Source organism: Rhinopithecus bieti, unplaced genomic scaffold, assembly GCF_001698545.2.
Source record: "Rhinopithecus bieti isolate Rb0 unplaced genomic scaffold, ASM169854v2 scaffold_3858, whole genome shotgun sequence".
NCBI classification, from domain to species: Eukaryota; Metazoa; Chordata; class Mammalia; order Primates; family Cercopithecidae; genus Rhinopithecus; species Rhinopithecus bieti.
Genome location: NW_016804227.1, coordinates 537,143 through 551,691, shown reverse-complemented (window position 1 = coordinate 551,691; position 14,549 = coordinate 537,143). Strand labels below are relative to the sequence as shown.

Below are 14,549 nucleotides of genomic sequence, written 5' to 3'. Positions count from 1 at the left end.
AAAAAAAAAAAAAAAAAAAAAAAAAGAAAACAAACAACGATTTAACCTCCAAGTTCAAATAAGCTTGAGAAACAGCAACTTCAACAAAGTGAAGGCTACTTGCCTGCAGGACTTTTCAGAGCCTTTGATGTGCCAGTGAGCAGCACTGTGACCGCAAAGGAGGGGCTATAATAAGGTGACCACATGATTTAACATTCAAACCCGGGTGCTTCTGGGAGTGAGAGGTGCTCTTAATATAGCATCACGCTGGTCGGGTGCGGTGGCTCATGTCTGTTATCCCAGCACTCTGGGAGGCCGAGGTGGGAGGATCACTTGAGCTCAGGAGGCAACAAAATAAAACAATAATGGCCCGGCGCGGTGGCTCACGCCTGTAATCCCAACACTTTGGGAGGCTGAGGTGGGCACATCACGAGGTTAGGAGATCGAGACCATTGAGACCATCCTGGCTAAAATGGTGAAACCTCGTTTCTACTAAAAAAAAAAATACAAAAAAAAATTAGCCGGGCATGATGGTGGGTGCCTGTAGTCCCAGCTACTCGGGAGGCTGAGACAGGAGAATGGCGGGAACCCGGGAGGCAGAGCTTGCAGTGAGCCAAGATCGCGCCACTGTACTCCAGCCTGGGCGACAGAGTGAGACTCTATCTCAAAAATAGTAATAATAATAATAATAATAATAAAGACAAAAATTAGCAGGGCATAGTGGTGCGCACAGGTAGTCCCAGCTACTTGTGAGGCTGAGAGAGGAGTTGGAGGCTGCAGTGAGCCATGATCGCACCACTGCACTCCAGCCTGGGTGACAGAGTGAGACCCTCTCAAAAGAAATAAAAGAAAAGAAAAAAGGCATTATACCAACACCACAGGCATCAAGCAGGCTGTTTCAGGCAAAGCTCCGTCCTTCTGCCTTGAGTATAGCTCTTTACTCTTGGGATCACCTAAGGAAGTCCTCCTGCCCGTCCACAGCAACTCCACACCCCCTCATCTGCAGCCACCTCAAGGGGCCCATTGCGTCTCTCTCCCTCCCAACCCCATGGGGCTCTGTTCCCCCTTGGTTTGCATAACCTGCCTCCCAGGCTAACCAGGGTGCGTGTCTGCATACCCCCAGAACATCAGCCCCAGGAGGTGGACTCACACCAACTCCCCTCTCATTCCCTGGAACCCCTGGGCTGAAATGCAGACGGGCCACACACCTGACTCCCGCTTCCTGCTGGCTGCAAAGGAACATGCATCAATGCCCTGAAAATCTCAAATGGCTTTCTCTCCTGAGCCCCCTCTTCTTCCAGAAGGTGTTCAAAGGCAGAGGTTACGAGGGAAGGAATGGGGTCTCCATAGCATTCCTTGAGGGAGCCACTTTCCCTCCAGCAGCCCCCGCATTGGGTCCACCCCAACCTACTTCCACCCCTCAGTCCATGCCTCCTCCAGGGAGGACTGAGTCTATATCCCCCAGCCCACCCTGACCTGGGAGGGGTCCATCTGAAGCTCACCTCTCTCCCGTGGTCACCCCAGGCCCAGCCTCTGCAGCATCCAGCCCTAAAGAAGGGATCCTCCCTCCACCAGCCCACACCGTCCTGAATCCCAGGCTCTACTTGGCATTCTTCCTGAACCAAATGGAACTCCAAACCCCGCTTCTGGGCCCCCTCCTCCCAAACCAGGAGAGCACAGTCCCTGCCCAGCAGAGGAGGCTGGGGAACCCAGGGCAAGAGCGACCTGGGTGGCTTACCCTGGAAAGAACAGAGCCAGCTCCCCATGGAGAAGCCCGTGGCCAGGCCACCGGGCAGGCAGGCAGGTGCTGGCAGCCGAGCCCCCGCCCCATCAGATCGATCCTGGACCACGTCAGGGGCATTAGAAGGCAGCCCTGCCCCCACCCCCACCAGCCACAGAAGAGCGGGTTTGGCTTCCTCGTCCCGATGCCATTAAAAAAAGTTTAGGATGTGGTCAGTGGAGAGCTGAGAAGCTGCCCTTGAAGGGACGAATTTGCTCAACATCTCAGACAAGTCACTTAAAATGGGGACAATCCTACCTGCTCTCTTGGGGCTGGGGAGGCTCCTAGAAATGTACAGAAAGGAAAGAGAAAGGCACCATCCTCTGTGGGGGGTGGGGGCCCCAACTCAGGCATTTCAGGCTGGTGCCAAGGTCTGGAACACACACGGGGTACAGGGACATTGAGCTCAGTGAGCTAGAACCACAAGGCTGACCGGTCAAGTGGCTCACGCCTGTAATCCCAGCATTTTGGGAGGCCGAGGCGGGTGGATCACTTGAGGTCAGGAGTTCGAGACCAGCCTGGCCAAGATGGTGAAACCCCAACTCTACTAAAAATACAAAAATTAGCCGAGTGTGGTGGCACATGCCTGTAACCCCAGCTACTTGGGAGGCTGAGGCGGAAGAATTGCTTGAACTTGGGAAGTGGAGGTTGCGGTGAGCTGAGATTGTACCACTGTACTCCAGCCTGGGCAACAGAGCGAGACTCTGTCTCAAAAAACAAAACAAACTTTGAAGAACTGCCAGACTTTCCTGAAGCAGCTGTACCATTTTACATTCCCACCAGCAATATACAAGAGTTTCTTGAACCCAGGAGGTGGAGGTTGCAGTGAGCTGAGAAAGCACTGCTGCACTCCAGCCTGGGTGACAGAGTGAAACTCCATCTCAAAAACAAAAATAGGCCAGGCATGGTGGCTCATGTTTGTAGTCCCAGCACTTTGGGAGGCCGAGGCGGGCAGATCACAAGGTAAGGAGTTCAAGACCAGCCTCACCAATATGGTGAAACACCATCTCTACTAAAAAATACAAAAATTAACCAAGCATGGTGGTGCGTGCCTGTAATCACAGCTACTCAGGAGGATGAAGCAGGCGAATTGCTGGAACCCGGGAGGCGGAGGTTGCAGTGAGCCGAGGTTGCGCCACTGCACTCCAGCCTGGGCGACAGAGCAAGACTCTGTCTCAAAAAAAAAAAAAAAAAAAATGCTCTGGGCCCAGTCCTGTGTGCGTCCTGGAGGGGCAGCTGAGGATAGCATATGGGAGGTGGGCCTTGCCTCACATAGCCCAGCTCCCTGTCTGAGGGTGGGTGACCCTCACACACACTTGTCCTCAATCTCCAGGATCTCCAGCATGAGGCAAGTCCACAGGTACGTTAGGGGACAGTTGTGACCAACCTAATGGGAACAGGTAGCTCCTCCTCCATCCACATGTCCGGAGCATGAGCCAAGTGTGTGGGGCTGGGACTGGATTCGGTCCCCCAGGCACCCCACCCCTGGGGAGGCAGCAGGAGCTCAGTCTGACATGAGTCTCAGCTCTCGCCCTGTAACCTGGGCAATGCAGCTGAGACTCCAAGCCTCAGTGGGCTCATCTTTATTTTTATTTTATTTTATTTTATTTGAGACAGAGTCTTCCTTTGTTGCCCAGGCTGGAGTGCAATGGCATGATCTCGGCTCACTTCAATCTCCGCCTTCCAGGTTCAAGCCATTCTCCTGCCTCAGCCTCCCAGGTAGCTGGGATTACAGACGTGCGCCACCACACCCGGCTAAGTTTTATTATTTTTAGTAGAGACGAGGTTTCACCATGTTGGCCAGGCTGGTCTCGAACTCCTGACCTCAAGTGATCTGCCCTCCTCAGCCTCCCAAAGTGCTGGGATTACAGGCATGAGCCACCATACCCAGCCAATGGTCTCATCTTTAAAATGAAGATAGTGGCACACGGTTGGCCCCTGTATTCATCAGTCCCACCAGTCCTCACCTAGGACCCAGGTCACTGCAGCCCAGCACCCCACATTTTTTTTTTTTTGAGAAGTCTCACTCTGTTGCCCAGGCTAAAGTACAATGGCGTGATCTAAGCTCACTGCAACTTCCACCTCCCTGGTTCAAGCAGTTCTCCTGCCTCAGCCTCCCTAGTAGCTGGGATTATAGGTGTGCGCCACTGTGCCCAGCTAATTTTTGTATTTTTAGTAGAGACGAGCATTCACCATGTTGGCCAGGCTGGTCTTGAACTCCTGACCTCAAGTGATCCACCCATGTCGGCCTCTCAAAGTGCTGGGATTACAGGCGTGAACCACCATGCCGGGCCCTCAGGGCCTCTGCAGTCTCTGTTCCCTCTGCTTAGATGCTTTTCCCTGAATGGCAGCCGGAGCGACTCCTGCTTACCACTTGAATCCTTGCTCCGGTGTCACCCGACCGCCCCGTCTGCAGCAGCCTCCAGGTGTGCTCGATCACACCTGCCCTGGCTGTCCCTCGCCATGCTGCTCCACCCAGGACTTTGCCCCCAGGTGGATCCCAAACCGCCCTCCTGCCCACTTGCTCTGACCACCTCTCACTTGTAGCCCTGCACCACCTCCTAGTGTGAGAGACCCACTCAAAGGTCCCTCTCAAATGCTGCTCCCTGTGTGGCACAGCTCTGAGGACACAGGCCCTCCCCTCTCTACTGGGTGGGCAGCAAGGGAGCCGGTCCAGACCCCGTCCCTTGGCCAGATCCTCTGCTGGAGGCTGAGCTCATGTTTTGGGAGACAGCCACAGCCCTGTTCCCAGAGCAGACTCCAGTGTGCTCCCCTCCCCACAAACCACCGCCAGGCCCCGGCCTCTGCCACACGCCTCTATCACACGCATCTCGAGCTGCCCACTGCCCAGGGTCCTAGCCTCTGATGGGTGTGGCCACCTCCAGCCCCTTGGAGAACAGATAGTCAGTTGCATGGGTGGGTGAGGGAGCCCAATGGGCCAACAGGACTGGGGGGACTATCCTTTCCTGGCTCTTCCACCTGTCACTCTTCCCAGAGGCTTTTTTTTTTTTTTCTCGAGATCCTGGAACAGGAACAAAAGCAGCCCCGGGCAGCAGAATTCTCCCTTTCTCTCTGCTAAGGTTTGGTTGCCTCAGCCAACTTGGTTTTGCTCCAGGTTGGCCACCTCCTTCCCCCAGCCTGGGAGTCTGGTTCTGCCTTGCAAAGGCAGCAGCCAGGGTGCAGTTGGGGGAGGGGACACCATCAAGCCCAGCCATAGCCTCTGCTGCCACCATCTCCAAGGTCAGGTACAAGGTGTGGCTCCCCAGTCAGTTGGGGATTCTCGGAGGGACACTTTCTCCCTCTGGGACAGCTTTGAGGGTGGAGACCCCAGGTAGTCCTCATCCCCATCCCCAGACCACTGGGCAATGTGACCAGGAAACAGGTGGCATGCCACACACCACACTACAGTCCGTTCCCTCCAGGGAACCATTCAAATGACAGCAAGTGATATTGCAGTAGCACAGGGAGGTGCTTCCCGTAGTATGCAATAAGACGAGAAAAAGTAGAATGCACGACTTAGCTGTTTAAAACAACAACTTGTGGCCGGGCACGGGGGCTCACACCTGTAATCCCAGCACTTTGGGAGGCCGAGGCAGGAGGATCACCTGAGGCCAGGAGTTTGAGACCAGCCTGACCAACATGGCGAAACTCTGTCTCTACTAAAAATACAAAATTAGCCAGGCATGGTGGCAGGTGCCTGTAATCCCAGCTACTTGGGAGGCTGAGGCAGGAGAATCGCTTGAAACCAGGGGGCAGAGGTTGCAGAGATCGTGCCACTGCATTCCAGCCTGGGCGAAAGAGCGAGATTCCATCTCAAAAAATTAAAAAAATAAATAAATAAAACAACAACTTGTGTAATAGGAAAAAAGACTGGAAGGAAATAGAGTCATGTATCACTTACTGACGGGGATACCATCTGAGAAATGCATCATTAGGCGATCTTTTTGGCCTGTGAACATCAGAGAGTGTACTGACACAAACCTATATGGTCTAGCCCACGGATCCTAGGCTACAAACCTGTTGAGCATGTTACAGTACTCAACGCTGAAGGCAATTGTAACACAAGGGGAAGTGTTTGTACATCCGAACATAAGATATCTAGGCCGGGGCCAGGCGCGGTGGCTCACGCCTGTAATCCCAGCACTTTGGGAGGCCAAGGCGGGCAGATCACCTGAGGTCAGGAGTTGGAGACCAATCTGACCAACATGGTGAAACCCTGTCTCTACTAAAAATACAAAATGAGCCGGGTGTGGTGGTGAGCACCTGTAATCCCAGCTACTCGGGAGGCTGAGGCAGGAGAGTGGCTTGAACCAGGGAGTCGAAGGTTACAGTGAGCCAAGATCGCGCCACTGCACTTCAGCCTGGCGACAGAGTGAGACTCCATCTCAAAAAAACAAACAACAACAACAACAACAACAAAGATAAACAATGGGTCAGGTGTAGTGGCTCACGCCTGTAATTCCAAAATTTTGGGAGGTCAAGGTGGGAGGATGGATTGCTTGAGGCCAGGAGGTGGATCCTGGGCAATATAATGAGATCCTGTCTCCCGTCTCTTTGTTTTTTGAGAAAGAGTCTCATTCTGTTGCCCAGGCTGGAGTGCAGTGGTGTGGTCTCTGCTCACTGTAACCTCTGCCTCTCAGGTAGCTGGGATTACAGGCGTCCACCACCATGCCAGGCTTATTTTTTGTATCTTTAGTAGAGATGGGGTTTCACTATGTTGCCCAGGCTGGTCTTGAACTCCTGACCTCAGGTGATCCACCTGCCTTGGCCTCCCAAAGGGCTGGGATTACAGGCGTCCGCCACCATGCCAAGCTAAGTTTTTGTATTTTTAGTAGAGATGGGGTTTTGCTATGTTGCACAGGCTGGTCTTGAACTCCTGACCTCAGGTGATCCGCCTGCCCTGGCCTCCCAAAGGTCTGGGATTGCAGGCGTGAGTGCCTGGCCAAGATCCTGTCTCTTAAAAAGAAGAAGATAAAAAAATGGAGGCCAGGCGTAGTGGCTCACGCCTGTAATCCCAGCACTTTAGGAGGCCGAGGCCAGTGGATCACTTGAGGTCAGGAGTTTGAAACCAGCCTTGCCAACATGGTGAAACCCCGTCTCTACTAAAAATGCAAAAATTGGCTGGTGTTGTGGCACACGCCTGTAGTCCCAGCTACTCAGGAGGCTGAGGCAGGAGAATCGCTCGAACCCAGGAGGTAGAGGTTGCAGTGAGCCAAGATTGCACCACTGCACTCCAGCCTGAGTGACAGAGCGAGACTCCATCTCAAATAATAATAGATAAATAAATAAATAAAATAAAGTAATTGCGCTGCAACATGACAATGGCTAAAACTCAGGAACTGCCAATGTTGGCAACAGGAGATGCTCAGCTCTGCTAGAATCCTATGGGACCACAATAAACATGGCCCATCCTTAACGGAATCCTGGTTAGGCTGTGCAGTGATGAGGTTAAGTGGTAAGGGGGAGGGGAGAAGTTTAAAGGATAATGGACGTTTTTTTCTTTTATCACTTTCAAATTTTCCTGTAATGAGATGATGGATGGGTGAAAGGAAAAGAAATTAATCTTTAATGAGTTTTCTACCTGTAGGCACTCCGTGTTCATTAACTCATTTGATCCCGTTAGGGAGATGCTATTATCCCATTTGTGGCTCAGAGAGGTGAGGCCACTCTCCCAGGGTCACACAGCAGGAGCAGGACTAGGAGGGGCATGAGAGCTGGATCACAGCCAGAATTTATGCCTCTCTAAATCAGGGAGGAACAAAGGGGAAAGTACCCAGAAGGTTCAATAAGACTCTCTCGCCGCATGCCATACCCCAGCCCCAGGGTTGGGCCAGGCGGGTGCCCTTCTCCAGCCATTAGACTACATAGCCCCACTCCTCACTGGACCAAGCTCAGCCCACTGGGTGCCTTCGCCCATGCCCTTTCCCCACTGCTTGCAGGTCCTTCCTCCTCCTCTTCTTCTCATTTTCAAACTCCACCCACTGCCCTGCCCCCATCCTCAAGGCTGAGCTCATTCAAGCTTCTTCCAGGAAGTCTTCCCTGATTGCCCACTCATGGTAATGAGCCCTCTCCACCCCCAGATAACCACAGCTTCCTCACTGGTATCCCCATCTGGCTCTTAACCCTACAACCCGTTCTCTGCACAGTGGCCCAAGGGTTGTTAACAAGGTCCCATCACTCTTCCATTGGTGTCCTCCAGCCATTCCCACCATCCTTTTTTTGTTTTTTGAGTCAGGGTCTCGCTCGGTCACCCAGGTTGGAGTGCAGTAGTGTGATCAAAACTCACGACAGCCTTGACCTCCTGGGCTCAAGTGGATCTCCTACTTCAGGCTGCCAAGTAACTGGGACCACAGGTATGCGCCACCGTGCCTAATTTTTTTTCAGTGGAGACGAGGTCTTGCTGTGTTGCTCAGGTTGGACTCAAACTCTACTGCTCAAGCGATCCTCCTGCCTCAGCCTCCCAAAGTGCTGGGATTACAGGCTTGAGTCACCGTGTCTGGCCCCCACTGCTCTTTTTCCTTTTTCTTTTTTTGAGATGGAGTCTCACTCTGTCGCCCAGGCTGGAGTGCAGTGGCACAATCTCAGTTCACTGCAACCTCCGCCTCCCAGGTTCAAGCGACTCTGCCTCAGCCTCCCGAGTAGCTGGGATTACAGGTAATTTTTATATTTTTAGTAGAGACAGGGTTTCATCATGTTGGCCAGGCTGGTCTCCTAACCTCAAGTGATCCTCCCGCCTCAGCCTCCCAAAGAGCTGGGATTACAGGCTTGAGTCACTGTGCCCAACCTCCACCACTCGTAAAACAAACCCAAACCCTGTGTCCTTCAGGTCTGCCCCTGCTGCCCTCCCTAACCTCTTTTCACACTCTCCATCCAGACTTTTCTTATTTCTCTCTCTCTCTTTTTTTTTTTAGGGTCTCACTCTGTCACTCAGGCTGGAGTGCAGTGGTGTGATCATGGCTCACTATAGCCTCCAAACCCTGGGCTCAAGTGATCCTCCCGCCTCAGCCTCCCGAGTACTTGGGACTACAGGCACACACTACCATGCCTGGCTAATTTAAACATTTTTTTTTTTTTGGTAGAGATGGGGTCTCACTATGTTCCTCAGGCTGGTCTGGAACTCCTAGGCTCAAGTGATCCTCTGGCCTCAGCCTCCCAAAGTGCTGGGATTACAGGCATGAGCCACTATGCTGCCTATTTTATTTTATTTTATTTTATTTATTTTATTTTATTTTTTTTTGACAGAGTCTTGTCCTGTTGCCCAAGCTGGAGTACAGTGACATGATCTCGGCTCACTGTAGCCTCTGCCTCCTGAGTCCAACCGATTCTCATGCCCCGACCTCCTATGTAGCTGAGATTACAGGCATGAGCCACCACATCCAGCTAATTTTTGTATTTTTAGTAGAGACGGGGTTTCACCATGTTGGCCAGGCTGGTCTCGAAATCCTGGCATAGGTGATCTGCCAGCCTTGACCTCCCAAAGTCCTGGGATTACAGGAATGAGCCACCGTCCCCGGCCTTTTTCTTTCTTAACAAACCAAATTCATTCCAGCCTTAGGGCCTTTGCATCACCCATTCCCTCCACGTGGAACACCTCTTCCCCACCCTACCTCATCCCCCGAATTTTCTCTTGTCTGGCTTCTCATTGCTGGAGAGGATTTGCCATCCTGGAGGCAGAGCCTGGGCCTTCACAAGGCTGCACTGGGCAGGCCCTTCCCATAGGCTTCTGCCCACAGGCCTCATGCTGCAGCTTCCTCACCCTTTCACGCTGTCCATTTGGCTCTGCCAGGGACCCAGTCCTGCCAACTGCCCATGACTTTGGCTCAAACCTTCCTTGACCCCCTTCCCGAGGACCCAGATTGCCCAGTCTGGCCCCGGCTGTGTTTGTCTCTCCAAACTTTGTGCCAATCAGATGAGATGGGCAGTGACCTATCCTGCTGGCTGGAGTGTCATCAAAGCCAGGCTTTGTGCACAAAGATGCTCATCACAGCATCATTTATCAAAGTGATAAGTAAGAAACAATCATCATTTTTTTTTTAAACGGAGTTTCACTCTTGTAACCCAGGCTGGAGTGCAGTGGTGTGATCTCGGCTCACTGCAACTTCCTCCTCTTGGGTTCAAGCAATTTTCCTGCCTCAGCCTCCAGAGTAGCTGGGACTACAGGTGCCCACTACCACACTCGGTTAATTTTTGTATTTTTAGTAGAGACGGGGTTTCACCATGCTGGCCAGGCTGGTCTTGAACTCCGACCTAAAATGATCCTCCCACCTCAGCCTCCCTAATTGCTGAGATTACAGGCATGAGCCTCCATGCCCAGCTCAATCACAATTTTTTAAACTGCAGAGAATGGGTAAGAAATTGCTGCTAGTTCCTTCCATCATACTCATCTTGGTTTAAACCCTCCCGTAGCTCTCATTATTAGGATGAAAATGAAACTCCCCGCACACCTCCAAGTCACCCAGGACCACCTGCATAGCAGCAGACTGCCCCAGCCACACCCACGCTCTCTCCCTCTTCTGTACTCACGACGCTCCTTTCTGCCTCTGAGCCTTTGCATGTGCTGTTCCCTCTACTTGGAATACCCTTCCCTTTTTTTTAATTTTTGAGGCGGAATTTCGCTCTGTTGCCCAGGCTGGAGTACAATGGCGTGATCTCAGCTCAATGCAACCTCTGCCTCCCGGAGTCAAGTGATTCTCCTGTCTCAGCCTCCTGAGTAGCTGGGATTACAGGCACCTGCCACCACGCCTGGCTAATTTTTGTATTTTTAGTAGAGATGGGGTTTCACCAAGTTGGCCAGGCTGGTCTCAAACTCCTGACTTCCAGTGATCCGCACATCTTGGCCTCCCAAAGTGCTGGGATGACAGGCGTGAGCCACCGTACCCGGCCCTTTTCCTCTTCAGCTACTGAATCAGCTATTCACCCTCCAGACCTCAGCTCCCCTCCCTAGGGAAGCCTCTACCAACCTCAGACCCCATTACGGGAGCTCACGACACTCAGCATCTCCCATCAGATTGGTCACAGAGTGGCCTGTGCTCCTGGGGCTCTTCCAGAAGAACGCTCATCCCATGTAGCCAGTCCCCTCATCCCCGATCCTTGACGCCACATACCTTCCTTGGAGCCAGTGGTCGCCGCCGCCGAGGATGAAGCGGACCCAGTGGATGTCCGGCCCATGGGGCTGGAGTGCTTCCCCCCACGGCCGGGGGGCTTCAGGCCGCTGGGCTTCTGCATGGCGGTGCCACTGGGCAGGTGGTCAAGGGTGAGTGCTGGTCACATCCTCTCTGCCATCTTCATTCACCTGCGGGCAGAGACAGGAGCGGTCACATCATCACTTCCCAATGGCCCCCAGACCCGCAAGGGCCAGTGAGCACCACACATCCCTCCTGAGGTGGGCTGGACGAGGCAACACCCGATTTAACCTATCAGCTCACTGCTCCCGTTGCCGCACAGGCACAGGCCATATTCCCGCTCTCGGACTCACCATCCCAGCACGCGCCCCCTCTACTGCAGGGGCAGGACAAACACACAGAGAGGCTTATGCCTTCCCCTCTTATGTCCTGGTGTGGGGTTACCTGCCTCAACTCTATACCAGGCCGCCATCTAGCCAGGACCTCTGCCTGCCTTTCCACCATGAAGGCTTTGTGTCTTTATTTATTTTTGGTTGCAGAAATTTATTACAAGTGAAAGATATTTCATCCTCTATCCCACGAGCATGCATCAAGCTGTTTGCAACAAAGACCACTTTTAGACCGGGTACAGTGGCCTGTCAATCCAGCACTCTGGGAGGCTGAGGCTGGTGGATCGCTCGAGCCCAGGAGCTCGAGGCTGCGGTGAGCTCCAGTGCACTCCAGCCTGGGCGACAGTGTGAAACCTTTTCAAAGTGTGAGCTGCACGCTGACTATGGTCATTAAAAGCCCTAAAAGGGGCCAGGCGCAGTGGCTCACGCCTGTAATCCCAGCACTTTAGGAGGCTGAGGTGAGTGGATCACTTGAGGTCAGGAGTTCAAGACCAGCCAGACCAACATGGTGAAACCCCGTGTGTACTAAAAATACAAAAATTAGCCAGGCTGGGTAGCACACGCCTATAGTCCCAGGTACTTGGGAGGCTGAAGCACGAGAATCACTTGAACCCGGGAGGCAGCGGTTGCAGTGAGCCGGGGTCGCGCCACTGCACTCCAGCCTGGACAACAGAACGAGACTCTAGTCTCAAAAGAAAAAAAAAAAAAGCCCTAAGAGGGCTGAGAGCAGTGGCTCACACCTGTAATCCTAACACTTTGGGAGGCCAAGGTAGGAGGATTGCTTGAGGCCAGGAGTTTGAAACCAGCCTTGGTAGTATAGCAAGACTTTATCTCTAGAGAAAAATAAAAAATAAAAAATTAGCCAGGCATGGTGGCACATGCCTGTAGTCCCAGCTACTTGTGAGGCAGAGACGGGAAGATCGGTTGAGCCTGGGAGGCAGAGGCTGCAATAAGCCATGATGGCACCACTGCACTCCAGCCTGGGTGACAGAGCAAGACTCTGTCTCAAAAAAAAAAAAAAAAAAAAAAAAAAAAGCAGTCATAAAATAGAACAGGATGATGTCCTTTGCAGGGACATGGATGGAGTTGGAAGCCATCATCCTCAGCAAACTAACGCAAGAACAGAAAACCAAACACCGCATGCTCTCACTTATAAGTGGGAGGTGGACAATGAGAACACATGGACACAGAGAGGGGAGCAACACACACTGGGGCCTGTTGAAGGGCAGGGTGAGGGGAGGGAGAGCATCAGGAAAAATAGCTAATGCATGCTGAGTTTAATACCTAGGTGATGGATTAATAGGTGCAGCAAACCACCATGGCACACATTTACCTATGTACACATCCTGCACATGTACCCCGGAACCTAAATTTTTTTTTTTTGAAACGAAGTCTCGCTCTTGTTCCCCAGGCTGGAGTGTGATGGCGCGATCTCAGCTTGCTGCAACCTCCGCCTCCTGGGTTCAAACAATTATCCTGCCTCAGCCTCCTGAGTAGATGGGAATACAGGCGCCTGTCATCACACCCGGCTAATTTTTGTATGTTTAGTAAAGACGGGGTTTTGCCATGTTGACCAGGCTGGTCTAGAACTCCTGACCCCAGGTGATCCACCCGCCTTGGACTCCCAAAGTGCTGGGATTACAGGAGTGAGCCACTGTGCCCGGCCGGAAATTAAAATTAAAAAAAAAAGAAAAAAAAAAAGCCCAGGCGCAGTGGCTCATGCCTACAATCCCAGCACTTTGAGAGGCCAAGGTGGGCCTCAGCCTCCCAAAGTGCTGGGATTACAGGAGTGAGCCACCATGCCTGGCCAGCTTTGTGTTACTATGATGAAGCAGAAAAGAGCTTATAGGACAAAAGGGACTCTGGAGAGGAGCAAAGCCTCCAGGCATGACACTATCTGTTTAGGGGATTGGGGGCAGCAAGATGGGACTGGCTGCAGGGGGCTGGAGAGGTGGACAAGCCCCCCACCTCCAGGCCTCTTCCCCACTATCCTATACTCACAAACTTTAATGCACCCAATGTTTCCGGAAGGCTCACCATGAGCCAGGCCCCATCCCTGCCCCAGAGCTGTAAGTAGGACTTGGCCTCTGCCCTGGGGAGCACCATCCAATGGGGAGAGGAAATTCAGAGCACCATAGTCAGATGGAGGATTCCAGGCAAAAGCGTCCTCATGTCTGGACCTCGGAAACAGGAAATCTCTGATACAGGAGATGCCCTTGTCTGTCCAGCCATATTTGCAGTCGCAGATTTTGAAGAAACCTTTTCTCCATTAATTTTGTTGTTATTATTATTTTTAGAGACAGGGTTTTACTCTGTTGCCCAGGCTGGAGTGCAGCATCACGATCTCAGCTCACTGCAACCTCTGCCTCCTGGGTTCAAGCGATTCTCCGGCCTCAGTCCCCCAAGTAGCTGGGACTACAGGTATCCACCACCATGCCTGGCTAATTTTTGTATTTTTTGTAGAGACGAGGTTTCACCTTGTTGGCCAGGCTGGTCTCGAATTCCTGACCTCTAGTGATCCTCTCACCTCTGCCTCCCACAATGCAGGGATTATAGCCGTGAGCCACTGTACCCAGTCTCTTTTCCCCGGTTTCTTTTTTTTTTTTTTTTTGAGACAGAGTCATTTTGACACCCAGGCTGGAGTGCGGTTGCACGATCTTGGCTCACTGCAACCTCCATCTCCTGGGTCCAAGCAATTATTTTGCCTCAGCCCCTGAGTAGGTCAGACTACAGGCGCCCGCCACCAGGCCCAGCTAATTTTTGTATTTTAGTAGAGAGGCGGTTTCTGCCATCTTGGCCAGACTGGTCTCAAACTGCTGACCTCAGGCAATCCTCCCCTTGGTTTCCCAAAGTGCTGGGATCACAGGCATGAGCCACCGCTCCTGGTCTACATTTTCCCCATCCTTGACTCATATGACTTAAGTGGGTTGACCTCATTCCCACTCCTAGAAGGGATGTATAACACAGGCCTGGCCATCAGGCAAGATCATGTGAGGCGTCCCAGAGCCTGGGCTGTGGCTGAAACCTTCAGGAAGAATTCTCCCTGCTCTGGGGCTGCCTGGGTGTAGGATACAAGCCAGAAGCTGCAGGAGCCATTCTGGTCACCGCATGGGAGAGCCTGCCAGGGAACAGTGCCAACAGAGACAGCAGAGCTGAGTCCCCAGGAGGGCCTGGATCCAGCTGAGCCTGAAGCTGGCCACTTGAGCTCTTCTTTTTTTTTTTTTTAGACGGAGTATTGCTCTGTCGCCCAGGCTGGAGTGCAGTGGTGCGATTTCAGCT

At 52.5% G+C, this 14,549-nt stretch overlaps 1 protein-coding gene across 1 annotated transcript in view; it reads right to left on the bottom strand.

The window, feature by feature from the left end:
- The window catches only part of CLIP2 (CAP-Gly domain containing linker protein 2), a 103,453-nt gene that overhangs the window by 64,017 nt on the left and 24,887 nt on the right, over positions 1–14,549 (bottom strand). Inside the window, exon 2 of the mRNA XM_017867328.1 lies at positions 10,864–11,051. Within this exon, the coding sequence (XP_017722817.1) occupies positions 10,864–10,984 (121 nt within the window). The 5' untranslated portion in view covers positions 10,985–11,051. The remainder of the gene's footprint in view (positions 1–10,863; positions 11,052–14,549) is intronic.